Raw genomic sequence first — 15,883 nt, 5'->3', positions numbered from 1 at the left:
AACAATATGATGAAGTTGTAGTACGTATTGTGTTGGATGGAATTGGGTCTGGGCGGACAAACTATAAAAAGGCCATTGCAATTTCGTGCTAAACTCGACAGGAACCCTGTCTGGGTGGGCAACCTCTGATATCTCACCAGAGGCCTGCTTTGTGGGGAACTTTCCCACTTTCATGGGTCCAGCTTGGGTGTGCACACTGGGGCTTCTTGCCCATGCTGCAAGCCGATGGGCCTGGGGTGGCCACAGGGGAGACCTGGCTGTTTCCTGCATGGAGGATTTGATGGTGGAAGAGCCTTTTGACTAATAGAATTAAGTCTGAGAAACTAGAATAAGTGTTTATAGAATAGAGGATAGAGACATGAAGACCAGGGCCACAGGTCATTGCCAAATGATGAGATCCAGAGAGACACCACTCACCCTCCTTGCAAGCCAGGACTTTCTTCCTTCAACATTTGGGGAGAAAAAGTAGGATGATCAGAAAGAAAACTAACATCCTTGCGCTCCTGGTGTGTGCCAGCCCCTGGTCCTTTAACATAGGTCGGCTCATTTTATTCAGACTTAGTATTAATCACCCTCACTTTACAGATGAGGAAACCAAGGCCAGAATGTGCAACGTAACTTGCTCAGAGGCCCAGAGCTAGTAAGAGAACCTCCAGGACTCAGTCTCCGATGTGTCTGACTCAAAAGCCTGTTTGTGCTCAGACTAGACCCCCTAAAATATCCACCGTCCCCATCCCCACCCTGACCTTGCTATCTCTGACTGTGGCTACACACTGCAAGGGGGAGGAAATGCTTTGGGACACCTTCAGGGGCCCCTGCCTCAGATGTCAGAGAAACGGAGTATCATTATCATGGCCACCAGTTTGGGACAATTACCCCTATTGTCCTGAAGCCTGGCTAAGCCAGGCTTCCAAGACCTTCCTGAGAGCCTGGGGCCTCCCCCGGGGCCAACCTCCAGGTCCTGAGAGCAGGCGGGAGTGGATTCAATGTGGTTCAGACCTACTGAGTCTATCATGGACCAGTGGGGGCTGCAGGAGAGGCAGAGAAGGAAGTGATGTGGAGCCTGCCCCCAGTAGGCTTCCAGGTTCGTCAGGGGAGAAGAAACGGGCAAGTGCATGCCCAGCTACAATACTGGTCAGTTGGGGTGTCGTCCAAGTGCCCTACTGCAGACTCTGGAGGAGCCCTGGGGCGGTGAGCAACCTGAGGCAGGCTCCCCACCTCATTCAACATGGGACCCAGCTCATGGCAGGTGTTCCAGGCAGGGGAGGGCTGTGAGGGCCAGGCTAGTCCCATGACCATGTCTCAGGGTCACTTCCTGAGTGAGGATGTTGGGGGCAGCTCTGTCCTGCTGTGCCCCTCCCTCACAGGGCAATTTTCCTTATGTGGGTGGTCAGAGGGGGGGGAATCAGGTTGGGAGTAAGCTTGATCTAACAGCAGGCCAGGCCTCCCAGAGCAAATTCTGCGGGGGGGGGGGGGCGGTCTGTATGTGGGCTGCACTGCTTTGATAGGCATGACTCTGGGCTGGAAAGGAGTCTGTCCCTTCCAGAAACAGGCATGGCCATAGGCATGGGGGAGGGGCAACCTGCCGGGGAGAGAGGCGGCTCATGTTTGGCTCTGAGCCAGACTGTCTGGACCCACAGCCTGAGCCTGGCCACCCGAGTGTGCTGTGGACCTGTGGCTCTCTGCATCTCAGAAGCCAGCCCAAAATGGAACATTCCTGATAGGGTTGTTGCAAGAATTACGTAAGTCAATAAACACGAAGTGCATCGAATTATACCTAGTACATGCTAAGTGCCTAATGAGCATGATGAGGGTGGTGATTGGTCTGTGACGGGGCATTGGTTCATTAGGTTCTCCCTATTGAAGGTGAGTGTGCACATGTGTGTGTGTGTTTGTGTGAGTGAGTGTGTGAGGGTGAGCACACAATAAAGTTTTGATCTGCAAACATCTGGGAATTTATTCTGTACATAGATGACCCCGAGTCAGACAGTCTCTTCAACCTGCCATTGTAGTCTCACGGGGACACTGCAGGACCAGCCCTCCCATCCGGCCCCAGGTCCCAGCAGCACTATATGTTGGCAGCGGGCTCAGTCAAGCCCCAGCCTCCGCGATCCATGAATCTAGTTTCTCACTTCTGTGGCTTTCCTCATGCTGCTTCCTCCTGCTCACCTTTTTCATTTGCCAAAGTCGGCCAGCTCGAATGCCACTTCTTCCAGAAGGCTGCCCTGAACTCCCCCAGGAAGGCTGAGCGTTTTGCAAGCTCATTGCATTTTGCATGCAGGGCATCTTCCCACTGTTCAGGGTAGAGTGTTCTGAGAGGGGGCAAGGTCTCGGTGTCTCCCACGCAGAGGAGGGGCCCAATTAACACGGAGCAAGGCAAAGTGATAAAGACTTCAATTGACAGAGACCAAGACACCCTCCTGGTATCTGTTATCCCATAGAGCCCAGAGCCCCAGCTCAGAGCCCCTCATCTGTGCCAGGCACAGGCTTGGACTGGCATCCAGAGATGGACAGGAGCAGCCTGCTTTGGGGGAGCTCATGGTCAGCGTGAGGCGGTTGGGTGGAGACACAGGGTTCATGGAGAGCTCTCATTCAGACAGGCAAATGCTACAGGGGAGGTGGTGTGGAATCGTGGGGTGACCTCCCTGCACCCCAGGGAAAGGCAGGGCAGGGAATGAACACTTAGTGTGCTCTATCGGACGGAGACACCGTCCAGGCACACTCACACATGCGTACTCAGGCAGTGGCCACAGCATTGCACCCCATTTCCTCTCGGTGGGGGCTGTGGCCTGTAGGATCCCCTGGGGGGAGGTGGGTGATCCCCCCAAGGTGAGAAGAGCCCAGAGGAGTGGCCCCTGGTGGGGCGGGGGGGGGGCAGGGCTGCCACTTGGCATCACAAGGTGTCTGTCACAGTGCGCCTTTGTAATTTTATCCTAAAAGATCACTCAAGTCCACCCCCCCAAAACATGCTGGTGTGTGCAAGCCACACGCAGAGACAGACCTAAAGGTCAAAGGACAACCATGTGTTGTTCTGGGGAGCTCTTACTTGGTGTCAGGGCCCTCTTTACTAAGCACCCGTGGACAGGTGTGGACACGGCCCCCGGGGGAAGGCAAAGCATGCTGTGCCGTGCTTCTCCAAGTGCAGGCGGCACCACAACAGGCATTAGGAATGCAGAGTCTCCGGCCCCACCCCTGATGACTCCACCCTTGAATGCGCTCCCGAGGACTCCTGGGCTGGTCAGGGTTTGCGGGCCCTGGGCCAGAGCACAGCCGGTATTCCTAACGGAAGGACCTTAAACATGGCTAGTCCAGCCCGCTTGGTCTACAGGTGGTTAAACCGAGGTCCAGAAAGGGGAGTGATACACTCCCAAGTCACGTGACAAATGAGCCGCAGAGCAAGACCGGACTCTGACACCACACTACTCATCTCCCTGGGTCAGTGCCCCCAGGGGGAAACCACTGGCTGGAATGTGTCCTTGCCTCTGGAAAGTGCTAGGGCAGGGCTAGGTGGAGCTTGCAAACAAGGAAGAGGCATGGCTTATACGCGTGACACCAAGCCAGGAAGGCCTCCGGCTCCATGCTGCCTGGCACCCCCTACTCTTGCCCTCTGCCGGCACCTTTAACATCCCCGCCCCTGCACCCTCACCCCTGCTCTGGCTTCCATCAGACACCTGCCCTGCTTCCTTCCCCCTTGCATTCCCCCTCTGTCCCTGAGTCTGTAGACTGGAGGGCTTTGAGAATGGGGGCTGAGCCACGGGCTATGCCAGGCGCAGGCAGAATCTGGCAAAGTTCGGCTGCTTCCATCACAGTGGATGCAGGAGCAAACACAGTGTCTAATCCCACGTCCTGAAGTTCAGGGTGCTCTGTGAGCAGGCCGCTTCCCAAAACCCCAGGACAAGGCTCTCTTTGCATCAGGACAGCCCCGGAGGAAACGTGAGATGTGGCATGCCCTTCTGCCAGGGCTGGGGCACTGTTTGGGATGAAACTCGAGGCTCTGTGTGCCCTACTTCTGACCAGGGGACAGCAAGGCCTTGTTTCCAGTCTGTCTGGATTGGGGGTCAGGTATCAGGGCCATTGGTAACTGAGTCCAAATGGGTCCCAGGAGACTGAACAAAGAGCTGATATTTCAGGGAGAATGATGGTCAAGTCCAAGTTTCTCTGCCACCCCCTTACCTCCCAGATTTTGACTACAGGATAATAGTTACTAGCAGAGAACCACCTTCAAGAACACTTATAAGAGTTTTGCAAACTTGAACCGACAACTGGCTGGCCTAGGCTTTACCTATGGGTCGGCAAGCTTTTTCTGTAAAGGGCTAGATACTATTTTCAGATTCTGGCATATGCTTTCTCTGTTGCAACACTTCAACTCTGCCCAACTAATTTAGCCATTGAAGCTATGAAAATGAATGGGCATGACTATGTTCCGATAAAACTTTATTGATAAAAAACAGGCTGTGGGCCATAGTCTGCCTACCTCTGTGCCAGGTTAGGGATTCTCAACCTTGGCTGTACACCAGAAGGGTTTGGGTTCCCTGGGCTACATCCTGCTGACCCCTCAGACTGACTTAACTGGTCTGGGGTGCAGTCTGGACACTGGGACTTTTAAAGGCACCTCAAGAAATGCTAATGCACAAAGCTGAGAACGGTGACTAACCTAAGCCACGTCTCTTCTTTCAACCTCTCAGGACAACTGGCCACGCTCCACTTAAACCTACCTGTCCCTTTGGGCCCAGAGCCCCTGCTGCGATTACCTTATGACAAAGCTGTGCGTGTCAATCTCCGGCCCACAGCCGCTGTTCAGCAAGACCCCCGAGTTGCCCACAATGGCACAAGTCCCGAAATGCTTGTTCTTCAGGGGCGAGGTTCTGGGGAGGAGATCGTAGAGGTTCTGGGACACGTTCATTGTGCTGTCACGGTCGAAGATATAATGGATGATGTCTCCGGGCTTCAGGGTCCCCTTGAGGACAGAGATGTCTTTTTCAGCATCCAAGAACTTCAAGATTTGTTTCCTATAGAAACCAAACACACATGAGGAAAAAGTCTCCCTGTTGCCAACTGCCTTTTGTCAAACCAGCTTTTCCTGTTCTCTGTCCCCCTGTGGCCTGATGCAGCTAGCACACAGGTGAAGTTGAGTTCAGGTGCCCCCTGAGAATGGGTTCTAGGTGGGGTGTACCAGAAACAGCCCAGAGGCAACTAAGGTGGGGGCCAGTCTGGTTTTTGTGGTTACAGCCTCTTCCTATGAGAGTTGATAACTGCCCAGGGAAATGACTCCACTAGGACATAGTGTGAACTCATCACAGAAGGCCCTGGAAGGAAGGGTGATCCACCATTCTGGTTTGCCCAGGACGGCCTGCTTTTGGCACTGAAAATCCCACATCCCAGGGAACCCGTCTTGGACATTTCCAAACAGTGGTCACCATACATCACACTCCCCTCTCAGTGGGATTCGGGGCCAGCATCTGACAGGGGTTCCTGAACCAGGATTAGGAAGCCAGGATGACACCTGTCTCTCACACCCCAGTGGTCTATTTTCTTCCACAAAAATCTTCTCTGGGCAGAGGGATGTCCCATGGGGTGAACGGGAGTGTGGATACTGTGAGGTGTGTCAACTCTCCCTTTGAGAGATGGAGAACATGGCCTGCTGTCCCTGAGCTGGTCCATTCCATGGTGTGTGCTGTCCTGCCCCCTGCTGCTGTCTAGTTTGGGGTTTGTAAAAATTGATCCTCTCTGGTCCCTCAGAGAAATTCCTTTGTGCTATTTCAGAACAAAGGTGAGCAAAGGACAGCTCCCCAGGCTCCAGGATGACTTTGATTTAGGGGGAATGCTCTAGAATCATCTAGCAAAGTACACAGAGGGAATGGGGTGTGGTCAGAAAAAGGATTGGTGTCTTCTTAGAATCACCTGGGGAGATTTATTCAAATCACTCAGGCCTAGCTGGGGTATCCTAGCCAGGGGTGGGGGTGTTTACTGTCTGAATCTCCTAAAAGATCTTGAGAAATGATTCAAGTCAGAGAGAGAAAGAAATTTGGTCCCCACATTAGCCTACATGAACTTCATTTCCTGCAGCAAGCCCCTATCGAGCATAGATACAATGATGCCAGTCTTACTTTCCACAGAGCCTGGAGGGACAACACTTCTTCCTGCACTTTGCCAATGTGCGAATTTGCAAGATGGTTGCCCCACTGTGCAGATGGTAACACTGATGCTTGAGAGCCCGTAGAACTGGAGATGTTGACCACCAGCGGTGTGTCCTAGTAAGGTGCCCATTCAAGCTCTCAGGGAACTATAAAGAATTCAGAAGGTTTGGACTCACACCTGAGAAATCCTGACTCTGAGAGTGGCTCAGTGTCTGCAAGCTTCTAAAGCTCAGCAGGTGGCTCTAACGTGCGCCCAGATTTGGGAGACTAGCATAGCCAAGGAGTAGCTAGAATGCTCGGCAGGGCACGAAGCTCTTCTTCCACTAGTTTTTTCTTATTAATGACCTGGATCTTTTGCCATCATGCAGGGGAGACACCCCTTGCTTAATAATTTGTATCTCTTGATGGGAAAAGAGGTATTATATTTATTTACTGCCCTTTACCAAGAATTATACAATTTGACAAACTGATACAGCATGACAATTGCTAAAACCTCTGCAATTACTCACCCCAAAGTGTTTAAAAGTAAGGACAGTCTCCCAGAAAGTCCATAAATAAACACCTCTGTGAGTGAATTGATTTATAACTAATTATGAGAAATTACTATCAATTATTAAACATCATTCCAAATCACTTACAGCATCTTTTATTAAGAATAATTTTGGTGATTAATTGAAGGAAGTTGAAGGGAATTCTTTCCCCCCCCTGGGTGAAGGCACATTGTTTCTGCTAGAGTGGTTGTGTATTTGCAGGCCCTCATGGCCTGGTCTTCTCTGAAAGTGTGTGTGTGTGTGTGTGTGTGTGTGTGTGTGTGTGTGTGTGTGTGTGTGTGTGAAGTGTCCATTTGTCTACCCAGAGGCAGAGGAAGGGCCAGGGGGATGCAGGTGGGTGTGTGCTGGTGGGAAGATTTCTCTCACAGATGGTGAGGTGGGGTGCTCCCCCCACCAAATATATGTCTACTTCCTAAGCCTCATAACCTGTTGTGTGGCTTTATTTGGAAATAGCACCTTTGCAGATGTAATGAAATTAAGGCTCTTGAATTGGTCCTGGATTACCCGGTGGGCCCTAGAGTCAATGACGAGTGTCCTTACAAGAAGCGGGGGAGGGAAATACCCAGACACAGAGAAGAGATGGGGAGAGGGATTGGAGCGACGAGGCCACAGGGCTGAGGAGGGGCTGGAGGAACCTGCCCCCGCCCCGCCCCCCCCCACCCCGGCCCTGCAGAGGGAGCACTTGGAACTTGGGCCCCAGAGCTGGGAGAGAATACGTTTCTGTTGTCCTAAGCCACCAAGGGGGTGGGAATTGGTTAAGAGCAACGCAACCCTGGGAGACTATTACACGTGTTCTCACTGACTGATCCAACGGTGCTGCTGATCCAAGGGTGAGTGACGTAGGCCTGCAACTGTCTACCCAGGGGGCCTCAGAAGGCACGCTGGTGAGGATGGCAGAAGGGTGGTGCCAGGAGTCAGTTCCTTCAGATGGCTTCTCAGCTGCGGGGTCCTGGGTCTCATGCCTCTCTAGCCCCCACCCTCCACACCCCCTCATGTCCCCAAATGAAGCCTTGAGAACTGAGGGGTGGGGGCATTTCCATTTTGACAGTGAGCCTACCCTACAGGGGGTACCTCCCTGCTCCATGTGGTGACACTTTCGTAGGTCTGGGCCCCCTGTTCTCCCTCCCCACGGTGGAAGGCCAGGGAAGGTTGGCTGCCATTGTCGAGGCTTTCTCCATCTGGTCCAGGCTACCTCGCCAACCTCCCCATCCACATTCCTTACCTCCTACTTTGTGCTCCAGCAGCACGGAGCCCAAACACCAGACATCAGGCTGTGCGCAAGCGGGACGAAGCTCGGCATGCCTGGCAAACTCCTAATTAGCTTTCAAATCCCACTGCTCCTTTCCTGACTATCCTGCTTCGTCGCCTTACAAAATGAAGTGTTCTCTCCTCAGTGTGATCTCTGTATTTCCACCGATTTATGAGATGCAATACATCTCATAATGTGTGCATCACATGGCACTGTCCTGTCTTATATCTGCGTCTCCCCGCTAGCATGTCTGTTTCATGTTAGCACCCCGGGCCCCCAGCACGATGCCAGGGTTCTACTGACCAAGCTTTGCTGGGTCAGTCATGGCTATATCAATGTCAAGTACTCAAAATGCTGATGCTGTAATTCCTTCTATACAGCTCTCCATCCCTGCCACCCAGCAGTGACTGCAGAGCTCTGAGATATCACCCTCGAAGCTCAGGACAAGAGCTGCTCTCTGGCTAAGCAGACCTCTCCTCTTCATACCAGCTCCTGGGTCACCCACAGACGGCAGCACAGGTACTAGGCTGGTACAAGCAGGGGACGTCTCCCGCCCGAGAAGGACACTTGCTTTGGATCCCCTGGAAGCAGCCACCTGTGGTCTCCACCCCCCAGGCTCCTGCTGCTGCTGCCAACCCGAGAGCCTCACTCCTTCCGGAACCCAGGACCTCAGCAGGGTGCTCCTGCCCACCTCCCCGGCCCCAGTCACTGCACACATGTGTTGGGCCGCTGGGCTTGTCTCAGGTTTTTATTTGCAATTGATCGCTTACAGATGAAACCTGCCTCAGTGGGAGGTAAACATTTTATTTCTATCCTGACTTCTTTAGATGATGGAAAGCAGCAATTTGCCAGCTTGTGCCGAAGAAGGCCAAGGCTGTCTCTTGTCCTATAGGTGATTACCACTACCTGATCCTCAGAGAGAGCGTCTGGTTGTGCCTCCATTTGGCCGAGGCTGGCTGGATGTTGTGCTTAATGCTTTCATTACTTCTGTCAACAACAGCTGGTGACGAGGAGCCATTTATTACAACTTCAGCTCTGGAAGGGAAAAGAAAGAGAAAGAGGGTAGACATGATCTGTTAGCATGCCGATGACAAGTCTAATAGTTTTGTTTTTGCACGGGCTTGGATGTAAACTTTGGGAGAGCAAAATTGCAGTTATTACCCGAGAAGGGAAGGAAGTCTATTTATCCTCTAGAATGCACAAATTCTCTCCTCCAGGTATACGCTACATCCAGTTTGGAGACGGGGAAGGGGGTGGTAGAACTTTCTTTCTCCCCATCCCCCACCCCAATGTCTCCTCCCAGTGAAATCTAGCTGTCACTGTTGGAATAGTAATACGTCTTCAAGTTACTTTTGCAAAACTCTGCAGTTGCATCAGCAGCTGGGTGTCATCAGATAGTCTACAAACTTAATAAAGAGAAAACAAAAGCTCATACCAGGGGAAAGTGAAGCAGCCTGCAGCTTCCCCCTCCTCCTCCTTACCCCATCACTTCCCCGTTTGTACTCTCAGATGACACCTCACACCTTGTTCCACAGTTCTCGGTGCTCAGTCTCCCTCTCCCACTAGGCTGTAAGCAGGGGAGCTCCCTCATTCATTTCTTCATTCCCCAAAGGTCTAACATAGCAGGTGCTCAATAAGTGTTTGTTGAATTTGAATTTCACCCTGGGGGAGCCTGGATGGATGAAGGAGCTGGTTGGCCCTGTATGCCCAGGGCAAATCACAATTCTGGTGGCACACCGTCTCTCCACCTGACTCAGGAACACTGAGCATTCAGGACCCGCTTGAATTCTGAGGTTTGAAATCTATGCTAGTAGGTTTCTAAGAAACTAGGTTACAATTACATCTCTAAAGGCAGTGTAGTAGCTAGCCTGCCTCTGTCAGACATGCACAGATGAGTGTGGGTCACATCAGGTGTTGCTTTTGTCTGTGCTGGTAGTAGATTCTCCCACTTTGAGTGATAAGTGGATTTGTGATGCTAAACTTTGGAGCTCTAAAGAATTCAAACCAAATTATCTATGTCGTCGGCATTTATCTTGAAACAGCTAAGTTAAAAAAGATGCAATTCTTTTAACGAGGTCTACAGCCAATGCTCTATTTTGCTTTTTGTAGGTAGAGAAGAAATACAGCTGGGGGTGGCAAATTGTCTCTGCACATTCTCCCCACACACCTCCATTGCTCAATACTCATGACTCCTCTGGCTGATATTGCTGGTCTTGGATTCAAACATATGTAACTTTTGCAGAGGACTAGAAGAGGAAACAGAAGACCGTTGGAAATTTTGCTGTTTTCATGAAAGGAAGCAGAAGGTGTCATGGAAAGATTTCACAAGCTGTGTGACTGTGGGTAAATCATTTTACCTCTCTGAGATTCAGTTTCCCCATTTACAGAAAGAGGGTGTAGAAGAGGAAGATATCCAGCATTAAGGATCTAGAATTCTGTAAGGACCGTGAGGTCTCCTGCACCTCTCACTGATTGCCCTCTTGTGAGGCTCCAGGAGGAACTGCTTGTGGCTATAACCCTTTGGCACTGCCTCCTTCTGCACAGGCCACAGGCAGGAGCAGTGGCACTTGGGACCACCCCAAGAACCCAAACTTCACTGTAGCTTACATCAGATGGTATATGTGACAGAAACACTTGACTTCTTGTGATGGGGAATTGTCTTCCTAACAGGGTAGCTGACATTCTCATGGGTAATAAGTGACCAGAATCTGGCATCTTATGGCTTAAGGTGGATTTGATCTTAAGGTGAAGCTTCCCAGAAACTGGGGCACATTGGGTGATCCCAGGCTCTCTCAGGCCAGAAGGATCTGCAGAGGTATCTATCCTGGATGCTCGCCCAGAAGGAGTTTCCAGGCTTCTCTGGGACACAGAGTGGTGGAGGTGAGGAAGGGAAATAGATAAACACTGGCATGACTAGTGGTAAAATTCCATTTCTCTCTCCACTTCCTAGTGAAACCTTGGTGGAGACCCTGCACTGCCAGCCACGGTCTTCCTGGAGTTAAACCTGGCTCTGTGGCAGTTGAGCTGGGGGACTTGCTCAAGTCACCTTGGGTCTCTGGCCTCTGCCTTCTTCTCTGTAACACTGAGGGGATGGATTTGGTGACCCAGGAACCACCTCAGGTTACTGGTTTTACATGCTCTATGTTGCACAAACTCAGCTGGATTGGTGGGTTGTTCTAATTCAATGAGGGAACAGGTTCAGAGAGGAGAAATAATTTGCCCATGGCCCCAGCTAACAAGCACGGGGACTGAATCCAGGTCTGCTTAGCTCCCAAGACTTTTTCTTCCTGCTTCTCATACTTGATTTTGAGTAAGACTCTTCTACCCTCAAGTTACCATGGGGCACAGCTGTGGCAAGATCAAGGGTCAAGATCTTGTTTCTCCAAAAGGGGACATTTTTCCACAGTAGAAGAGATAGTGCAACCTTCATTTGTAGCTCCCAGGTGGTTAAGAGGTCATTAGATAGCTAGAAGCAATGATGTCAGGGAGAGAGGGTCACTTTCCTGAATCATGTGGGGTCAGGAATGGACATATTGAATAGGTCTGATATGGTCAAGAGACCTAAAAAAAATCTATAGAAGGGTAAATAATGACCCTACTCCAAATAATTAGGATCTCTCATTCCCAGACTGACCACAATAGTATATTTAGAAAGTAAAACAAGGTCTTCATTTTCAGTAGTGGCTATTTACGTCAAATAATGTGGCATTCTTTCTTCCTTCCAATGTTCCTTAAGCTCAGGCTCATAGACTGTAGGTCATAGCTATGGGGCAGTTGTCATCAGTGGAGAATGGGGGCTCAGAGGAATGGTCCAACCATAGCCAGTGGCAAGTGTGGGTCTGTTGGCTTGCAAAGCATTTGCTTGCTTCTGTGTATTGAGCAGCCCCCGGCCAAGGATCATCACAGGAAAAAACACTTTCAGAATTTAGATTGTGCATTCAACAATCAAGATTAACATTACTGAATTGACTCCCTAAATATTTTTAAGAGGTCTTTGTGAAGTTCCTGAATGTTTTATTTTCCATCTTAATCTCCTGGATAAGCCACCTACCACAATGAAATTGAGTGAAAGACCTGATTCTCTTCAGAGCTTCCACTGCTCAGCAAAAACGCAAGTTATGAATAAGCACATTGGTGGCTCAAGTGCTTCCAAGCATGTGGGCTCTTTTCCAGAAAGTAGCTCTTACCCATCTGAGTTTTCCATCTCTGCAGCCTCTAGACCTTGGACCGTTTCATGGGCTCTTCTATTGACAGCTCCTCCCCAAAAGTGATTAGGGAAATGCAAAGCCAAAGTGAAACTAAACAGATCTATTTGCTAAGTAAGAAGGGCACCATCCAGCAAAGAGGAGAAGCAGATTAATAGCTGCCTTACAGCAAAAACAAATGAACACAAAATCTAATTTACAAACCTATTAGATTTGCTATGTAAGCTGTTCACAGCTGATCTGATTGTACCTCTGCCTCCAGAATCCCTGCAAGACAAAGGAAATGCATTATTTATAAACCCAGCTCTTCTTCGCAAAGCCCTCTTCAATCACCAGGAGATCCTGCAGCCCTTCTGGAGAACTACAGAGGGAGGATGAGATCTCACTCTGGCTTCTCCAGAATGGGCAACATCCTGGCCCAGCCACAGACCCAAGCGTTTTACAGGGAAGTAGGCCTCCAGATCCTTCCTGCTTCCCACTCGAACACTGTTTCAATTCGTACCAGGGTTTCCACTTGAGATTTTCATTTGAGTCTTGAGACAAACTTCTTTGGGATTAATCTCCCCTAGTTAATCCCAGAGGATAGTACACCTCAGCATGACTCAGCATGATTTAGCATCTGCTCTAGCATGACTTAGCATGACTTGGCATTTACTCTAGCATGATTCAGCATCTGCCCCTGGTCTTCTCTTGCTCTCACTCACATGTGTTAGGATGTTGTCCATCACATTCCAAACCTGAGACGCCAGAAGTTCAACAGAGGCAGCAATGATTGACTCAGTCATTGCCTCCAACCAAATGTGATAATGATTTGCTTTCTGGTGGCAGGAAAAATAATAAGTGGTGTAACTTTTTTTGGGAGTGGGAAACAGGAGATGGGTGAATAATGGGGTCCTTCGCTTCTTCCTCTGGAATATAGGTTTTTGGAGTAAAAGCCTTCTAGGTCCCTTTCCAGTGCCACCATCCATTCAATTCTGGGAAATTCCATTCTGAAGGGGGCCTCTACGGCCATGAAGTTTCATCCTGCTTTGTTATCACACTGGGCCAAGGGATAGATGAATCCATCCATCCTCAGTACCTAGTCCACTCTGTTCCCTGTGTGTGTTTTTAAAAAGTTGTGAGACTAATTATTTTTATTAAATTAAATACTTTTTTCTCCCATTGATTTATAGGATGTGTGGTTGAAGAGCTCTTTCTTCATACTTTTCTCATTTTTTAAATTTCCATCTAGCCTTTCAGTCAGGGTGTTAGAACACTCCAAAGAAATGATTAAGTCACTGGCAAAGCTGTGTGTTTCAAGGGATCCTGTGATTTAATGAGCACTCTTTGGGGGAAGTGCATGCTTATCTCTACACTGGATATAAGTCTGGATTTTTCTGTCTGCTTTCTTTAGGGTTATCATGTCTGTAGTTATAACACTGTGTGTGCATTTTGTGTATACATGTGTGTGAAAACATACATGTCTTTTCCTGATGGACTGAAATGTCTTTTCAGCATTATTTGGCAACAGGCAACATTCTCCCACTTCACAGCCAGACAACCCAACAAAAGGAAGTATGCTACGTCCTGCCGAGGGCCTTCTCCCTCAGGTTTTTCCTCAGGTCTCAAATTTCCATCCTTCCCAGTCTAGTTCTTGATTGCATGGAGTATCATTGGTTCTTCACATTTTAAATCAATGCCCAGTATTTCCTTTTTGTTCCTCCTCGTTTCTCCCTGGGAACAGAGCTCTGTTCTGGCACTTTTAACTCAGGGGTCTGGGAATATCGGCCAGCTCTGGCCCTATAACTGTATCTACTCAGATCAAACCTCAAGGGTTTTCCTGGTTGTACTCCTGTCCACATGTCATTGACTTTTCACATCCTCCCATCCTGACCCCCGTCCTCAAAATCAGTACTCTTCATGGGGAGGGAAGACCTGCAGGGCTAGATATTTAAGTCAAGTGCAGTAATTAATAGTGTGGTAATAGCTGAAGGCTAATGAAAGGTTAATGGAACAAAAAAGATCATCCAGAAAGACTGCATATAAGAATTGATATATGACTTTAAAAAATCATGATCAATGAGAAATTCAATAAATGGTTAGGAGTAGTTGGTTAACAACCTGGAGGTGAGGTGGAGGGGAATGAGTTGAATGTTACTCTATACTACACAGCAAAATAAATTTCAAGTGATTTAACTAGTGCTTCCTAAACACCAGCCATTCTCATACTCCTATCACCAGTTTGCCATATTTTGTTTATCACTCACACTATTACCTACTTAAGTTTCAAAACTGACTCATCTTTAAAAACTTCTGATCCTAAGCAATGCCATCTGTGAAAATACAGGTTTGATACCGTGATTATATATGCATTTGAAAAGAACACAAAGTCATTAACACAAAAATATTTATCAATGGAATTCCCAGAGTCATAGTCTCCCCAAGAATACTTCTAGCACCCTCTGGAAAAGACTGAATTGAAGAGGTACCCATTTAAGGAAGGGATCCCATAAGAAATTGGTGAGAAAATGGTAGAGAATATTTATCAAATCTTTGATGAGGTATGAAGAGTGTGTGTGAAGGACTTTTTAAAATTCAGAAGGGTAAGAAGAACCATAAGAGAAAATATAAGACAGACTTGACTTTATAAAAATTTAAAACTCTGCTTATACAAAAAAGCAATCCTCAACAAACCCTGTGCACAGTGGCTTTCATGAAATTGAAGCAGGCATCAGAAGAGAGAGCAGCCCTCTGGTTTAAGGTGACCAGGGGTTCGGAGAGAACCCAGCTGTCCCAGGTCTTTCTCTTCTGCCTCCAGGCCGGGTCCTGGGGGCACCAAGACCTACTGACGTGGGCACCACAAATCCAGGCCCTTTTTCATACCAATACTTCCTCTACCTCAGGACTACCCAGCTTCAGCACTGTTGACATTTGGGTGGGATATTTCTTTGTTGGTGGGGTTGGGGGTAGGGTGTTGAGCAGCATCTTGGCCTCTATCATTTTATGCCAGTAGGAGCCCTTCCCCACCCCCCGAGTTATGACAACCAAAAATATGTCTAGACATCACCAAATGTCCCCTGGGGCAGGGGGGGCAAAATTGTCTCCATTCAGAATCTCTGCTCTAGCTCTTGTTTCTGCCCAGTGCCCCTGGCAAAATGGATCTCCCACCAGCCAGCCCATCTGTGTCACCTTCCCGAGCTGAACCCTGAGCCAACACCTGTGCCTCCCTTCCAGACCATGCCTGTTTTCATTTCTCTGCCATCTTTTCCTTCTCCTCCCAGAGCATTCAATTATCTTACAGCATTTGTCACCTTCATGGTGTATTTAATTATTTCAACTATTTTATGAACTCATGAACTGGGGGGAGCTTTAAAGAAATCTCATGTGCATAGTCCAAACTCCTCTTCTTAGAGTTGAAACCAGGGCCTGGAGATTTGGTCCTGGTTGCAGTTTCCTCAGCTGCTCACTACACTAGAATGTCAGCCCCTGGAGGGCATGCATTAACCAGGTCTTTTATTTTCTGTATTCTTTTTTTTTTAATTATTATTATGTTAATCACCATACATTACATCATTAGTTTTCGATGTAGTGTTCCATGATTCATTGTTTGCGTATAACACCCAGTGCTCCACGCAGAACGTGCCCTCTTTAATACCCATCACCAGGCTAACCCATCCCCCCACCCCCCTCCCCTCTAGAACCCTCAGTTTGTTTCTCAGAGTCTGTAGTCTCTCATGGTTTGTCTCCCCCTCCGATTCCCCC

The 15,883-nt window shown here is 49.0% G+C and overlaps 1 protein-coding gene across 2 annotated transcripts in view; it reads right to left on the bottom strand.

Moving 5' to 3' along the window:
• Positions 1-15,883, bottom strand: part of ST8SIA2 (ST8 alpha-N-acetyl-neuraminide alpha-2,8-sialyltransferase 2) — a 61,867-nt gene that overhangs the window by 16,658 nt on the left and 29,326 nt on the right. The window contains exons 2-4 of one of the 2 annotated variants that reach the window (XM_025893248.2): positions 12,347-12,409; positions 8,844-8,972; positions 4,752-5,009 (exon numbers count right to left, since the gene is read on the bottom strand). In XM_025893248.2, coding sequence (XP_025749033.1) covers positions 4,752-5,009; positions 8,844-8,972; positions 12,347-12,409 — 450 coding nt within the window. The remainder of the gene's footprint in view (positions 1-4,751; positions 5,010-8,843; positions 8,973-12,346; positions 12,410-15,883) is intronic. The other variant, XM_025893250.1, reaches the window with a different exon arrangement.

This window comes from Callorhinus ursinus, unplaced genomic scaffold, assembly GCF_003265705.2.
Source record: "Callorhinus ursinus isolate GAN/ISIS: 27379988/994484 unplaced genomic scaffold, GSC_fseal_2.0 scaffold45, whole genome shotgun sequence".
In the NCBI taxonomy this organism is placed as follows: domain Eukaryota; kingdom Metazoa; phylum Chordata; class Mammalia; order Carnivora; family Otariidae; genus Callorhinus; species Callorhinus ursinus.
This window is presented reverse-complemented; position numbering and strand designations above follow the sequence as displayed.